Genomic DNA, 5,755 nt, shown 5'->3' with positions numbered 1-5,755 from the left:
GAAATGAATGACTGTTTCTATTTGAATTTGATTCATATATTGTACCATTCTTTTAAAATAATTTACTGCACCAATTCACCCGAAAAAGATGGTCCGTGACAAGCTAGTTTTGGAATTTAGCTCTCTGGAATTATTGCACCAAATAGTGCTCTCTGGAATTCAGGTCCATAGTCTTCAAAAGCGTAATGAACTGAACTGTGTGCCATCCAAAAAACCCATCTAGTATACGTTTCAAGCTAGTTTTGCTTTCTACTAATATGGAATCCTCTCTCTTGAAAATGAATCATTGCCCAAAAAGTAACGAGGAAGAAGACTATAAGTCTGATCCAAAATCCCTCACATACAAGGAAATCATTTCAACCCTCCCAAGAAGAAAGGGTTATAATTGGGTAGCTTATTTGTACCAGTACAAAGGTTTTTGGTATGGTCCATACCACTTAGATGGAATCTTGTCAACTCAAGACCATTTCAAGTCTCAGCCGAATGAAGTGATCATTAGTAGTGTTCCCAAATCTGGCACAACTTGGCTTAAGTCCCTAAATTTTGCCATTATGACACGATCCTGTTACAATGAGTCTACCAGTCCTTTACTCACCCAGCAGTCACATGATCTGTTACCCTTCTTTGAGCTTGAAATTCTCTCAAACCCTCCAAATTTTAATGTAGACATACCACTTGTGGCTACACATATTCCCTACACTTCTTTACCAAAATCCATTATGAATTCTAGTTGCAAAATTGTTTACATATGCAGGGATCCAAAGGATGTATTTGATTCTCTATGGCACTATTCTTGCAAGGTCAGTCACAAGGATGCAGAACCTTCTATCATGGAAGATCTTGATTTGGGGAAGGGGTTTGAGTTCCTTTGTGAAGGAGAATCTGTTTGTGGACCATATTGGGATCATGTATTAGGATATTGGAGAGCAAATCTAGAATCACCTAAGTGAATATTGTTTTTAAAGCATGAAGACTTGAAAAAAGATATCCAATATTACGTAAAGAAAATGGCTGCATTCATGGGTTGTCCTTTCTCCTCAGAGGAAGAAGATAAAGGAATGGTACAAAATATCATTAATATGTGTGTTTTGAAATTTCGAGCAATTTGGATGTGAATAAAAGTGGAATTAAGCCGAAGGGACCTTTCATGATTCAAAAGAATGCTTATTTTAGGAAAGGTATAGTTGGAGATTGGAAGAATCATCTTATACTAGAAATGGAAATGAGGCTCAATGATATCATGGGGCAAAAGTTAAGTGGTTCTGGCTTAACATGAAACACCTCTTCTAATGCATGAATGGTAGTCAATGCTCATTTCAGGGCATATTTCCATCAAAATAGTTTTAGTGTGGCAACAAAATACAATGTAGGAAATGCTTGTTTTAGTTTGTCATTCTTAAGTTACTTATTTAGTGTGGCTGCACCAACTTACTGTGTTATGTATTAATGTATTTTCTGTTGATTTTTAACTGTTGAACTTCATGTGGAATGATTCTTGTAGGGGCTTGGGCGTGGGTGACCAAGAACGTTCCATATGGCCAAGGCTGAACACTGTGGGGATAGGATCAGCTCATTGAAAAATGGGCAAGAGTCTAAGGATTAGCGTTCAGGGGGAACCATATTGTGTTCGGGCTAGGTTGGGCCCAATACTAACTAATAAACTAGAGGGAAGCTTGTGAGGGGATGGTTAGATTAAGGTTCGTAACCGAACACTATCAATGCCTTTGGGAAATTCTCTACTAAACACTATTTGGTGTCTGGAACAAGTTCCAAGAGAATCCTCAGAAGGTGTGATGATTCCTTGGGATTTTGGTGGAAGTGGAAATGCATGTGAAGTGGGAAAATGGTAATGATGATTACCCCACTAAAGAGAGACTATAAAAGGAATGAGAAGGCAAACAAGAGGGTGGTGCAAAAATATAGGGAAACACAAGGAAAAAAGGGTAGAAAGAAGTAAAGGGGAAAATACAATCGAAGGGGAAGAGAGTGTAAGAGAGGAAATAGGGAGAAGGATATAGCTTGGACCATCCAAGCGAAGCTTAGAGCTCTACTTGTAGGATTGCAAGAAAGCCCGCAAATAAATAAATTGGGGCCCAAATACTTCGTGTACTATTATAGCTTAAAGAGGTTTAGAGACCATAATTGGCACTGTCTGTGGGGATCTTACTCATCTTGAGCATTTGAGCTAGCTTGATACTGTCCAATTATGGAGGGCCCACATGTTGGAGAGGGTTCTGTTGGAGGAAATCATTCAAGGGCTTCCTCAAGATGTCATAGGAGGTTGGAAAGGGAGTGTAGAAAGGAACAGCAGCACATGCAAGACGGGCACGAGACTAGGGTAGACTCTGACGAGGGATCTTCATAGGAGGAACGAATTGTGTCTTATATCCCCAGGCAGTCTCATCGCGGCAATTGGTTATGAGAGTTGGAGAATTTACAGAAGCAAGTTAATGACCTGGAGGTTGAGCTGAGGGGCTGACATCGTAGAAGAGATCGGGAGGATTCCTTTAACGACCCCCACTACATTGCTGGAGAATCATTTCGAGGTAACAGTTCACGACAGTCGAGAGACTGATCTTATGAAACCATGGGACATCATCGCGAATCTCCCCATCATGAAAGGTACGGGTACCATAATGTCGCTACGGATGCCATGAGCCGGGTGCTGAGGAGAGCTACCCATTCACCATTTTTCGACGAGATTGAGCATATGGAAATGCTGAGATGATTCATCTAACCACCGTTCACCATTTATGATGGAAAAATTGATCCGGTGGAGCATGTAAGTCACTATATTCAAATGATATCACTTTATTATCATAATGATGGTTTGATGTGTAAGGTGTTCCCGTCCAGTCTTGGGCCGACAGCTATGAGGTTGTTTAACGTTTTAAGGAAAGGGTCTATCCGAAATTTCAGGGAGTTGATGCAAGCGTTCGGGGCCCGATTTATAACGTGCAGTAAAGTTCCTTAGTCGATAAATGCTTTGTTATCCATGAGGATGAGAAGTGGGGAAACCTTTCAATCTTATACGAACAGGTATTGGGAGCTATACAATGAGATAGGAAGGGGAAATGAATGTGTAGTGGCCAACACCTTCCAACTGGTTCTCCTTAAGGAGTTAGAGTTGAGAGATTCTTTGATCATGCGGCCTCTTGAGAGCATGCATCAGCTTATGAGAAAGATTGAGGAGTATAAGAGATTAGAGGACGACTGATTACAGGGCAAAGGTAAAGCCTCGACTTCTTTGCAATATCATAAAGAGTATCGTCTCGAGAAGTTTCATCAAAGAGCTAGGAGAGAGCTAAGGGCCCCCGGGGCGGGCTCAGCATAGCGTACCGACGAAGTCAATGTGACATTCAAGGAGCCTGTTTATAAGATCTTTGAGCACATTAAGAATGAGCCTTATTTCTGGCGATTGGGAAAGATGGGTGGGGACTCGGCGAGAAGGAATTAGAGCATATATTGTACTTATCATAGAGAAAAAGGTCATACCACCAAGCAGTGTCGTGTGTTTAAGGATCATTTGGAGCAGCTAGTAAAAGCAGGGCATCTCAAGGAGTTTTTGGTCGGCGAAGAAGGAGCAAGTGTAGGCCAGGAATCGGGAAATTGTTGTGACCGTGCCCTTCCCCCTCCCTTGGGAGTTATTGAGGTTATTCATGCAACCTCTTGGGGAGTAAGTTTGAAGAGTTGGAGGGGTATATTGAGTGTAGTGACTCTGACTGAAGCAAATGTTATAGATCGACTTGAGAAGAGGCCTATTAGGATTTCAGTCCCAATCACTTTTAGTGAAGCAGATTTGGAAGGAACATCCCAACCACATTCTTTGGTAGTGACTTCTCGGATTGGCGGATTCCTAGTAAAGAGGGTCATGGTAGATCAAGGGAGTGGAGCTAAGATCATATACCCTGATCTCTATAAGGGGATGGGGCTAAAGCCTGAGGATTTAAGTAGATATGACACCCCGCTTGTAGGGTTTGATGGGAGAATCGTGACTCTTGAAGGGCAGATAAAGCTCTTGGTGGTGACCGAAGGAAAAGAAGTGGAAGTAAATTTTATTCTAGTAAACATGTTCTCACCATACACAGCGATTTTAAGGCGTCCTTGGATCCATGCCATGGGGGCAGTACCATTAACACTACATCAGAAGATCAAATTCCCTATAGAAGATGGGGTTGCGATAGTTCGGGTTGATTAACAAGTAGCAAGGCAGTGCTTTGTGGCAGCAATAAACCATAAGATTAAGTAGAAGGACCAAGTTGATCAAGAGCAGTTATAGCAATTACCGATAACCGAGTGTCTGACAGGGGTAGACAGTGCAGAAGAGTTGGTCCAAGTACGAATTATGTCATATTCTGACAGGTTTTCCGAATAGGAAAGAACATGTCAATAGAAAACTAAGTGGAAATTTTGTTATCGTTGGTGCAAAATTTGGACATGTTCGCATGTAATTCGTACGAAGTGCTCGGGGTTGACCCGGCTTTTATCATGCACAAGTTAAATGTAGACCCTTTGCTCCCACCAAAGAAGCTAAGATCGAGGAGGTCTATGAAACCTCATGTGGAGGTAGTGAAGAAGGAAGTGGAGAAGCTAAAGCAATCGGGGGCCATTAAGGAAGTGTTTTTTCTCGAATGGTTAGCTAATACGGTGGTGCTGAAAAAGAAGAACGGTAAGTGGAGAGTTTACGTTGACTTTATCAACCTAAATTGTTGTGTGGGTTCTTTTTTTTGGAAAGTACCCAAGTCCATTGATTACAAGGGATATTGGGCCTCCAAAGATGGATGGTTGGACTGGGTTCGGTTCTTCGCAGCCTATTGGGGTCGTTATATGAATCGGCTTGTGCGAGAGTCACATAAAGCTCCTCACGATTCCTCCTAAGCAATAAAATACCATTATAAGTGTTTTAGTGTCATAAAATGACCCTTTACTCTTACGAAATAAGTAAAATAAGTATTCATAATATTCACAATGAGAGTGAGATTGAAATAGAGTGTTTAAGGCTTATCTTTTATTGTGTGAACATTTAAAAGAGTTCCTTCACTTGGTACCCTAAGCATGATGTCATGGCTCCCAAGGGGTACTATGTCTGTGATCCATGGAACCTAGAACCTTTGGTTCCTTGAACTGAAGGATCTTTGTCCATGCTTATTATGCAATGAAGTTTTGTCCTTTCCCTTTACCCTTATAGGTCCTGCATAAGTACACACTATACAATACACATATCTTCAAATAATTGTTAGTTTCTTAAATTAGGATATACATTTTAATACATATACATATATGTAAATGAATTTCATGAGAATGAGTCAGCCGCGAGGATCCTAGCCCTAATTCTCACAGACTTAGTGCTTTTGCATGACTGGTGGGATTTAGAACTCAAGTCCAAGTAGTTTTGCTTGGGCATTGCCTTCCAAGATAGTTAGGTGAGAAGGATTTTGTGAGAGAGAGTGATATCTGATGTGTGCATATTTTGGCATATGTTTCTTTGGAGGCTAAGTGATATTTTGTATAGTCTCAAAGATATGGGACGGACTCTCTCTCTTGTTTTGTCCCTTTTTTCTTTCCCTTCCTTTGCTGGGCTCTTAAAGCTCTAAGAATATATCTTTTGTACCTTTGAACTCTCCCTCTTTTCCTCCCTCTGAATCCCATTTCTTCCCCCCCCCCCCCTTTTCTACTATGCCTTAGTGTTCCTTTTATAGTGGACATGGTTTGGTACCCCGGGCGAGGACGCCTTTAGCTTGCTGGGTAAAACCGT

General features: G+C 41.3%; 1 protein-coding gene across 1 annotated transcript; it reads left to right on the top strand.

Moving 5' to 3' along the window:
* The first annotated feature begins 257 nt into the window (after positions 1-257).
* LOC115964482 (cytosolic sulfotransferase 16-like) lies at positions 258-950 on the top strand. Its single transcript, XM_031083782.1, has one exon. The coding sequence runs from the start codon at positions 258-260 to the stop codon at positions 948-950; it is 693 nt and encodes a 230-aa protein (XP_030939642.1).
* Positions 951-5,755: the final 4,805 nt, after the last annotated feature.

The sequence above is a fragment of the Quercus lobata genome, chromosome 10 (genome assembly GCF_001633185.2).
Source record: "Quercus lobata isolate SW786 chromosome 10, ValleyOak3.0 Primary Assembly, whole genome shotgun sequence".
Lineage (NCBI taxonomy): Eukaryota > Viridiplantae > Streptophyta > Magnoliopsida > Fagales > Fagaceae > Quercus > Quercus lobata.
Note: the sequence above shows the minus strand (reverse complement) of the source record. Positions and strands in the feature narration are given on the sequence as shown.

Excerpts from the sequence above, each read along its gene's own strand:
- LOC115964482 (XM_031083782.1), top strand. The coding sequence starts at position 258 with ATGGAATCCTCTCTCTTGAAAATGAATCATTGCCCAAAAAGTAACGAG.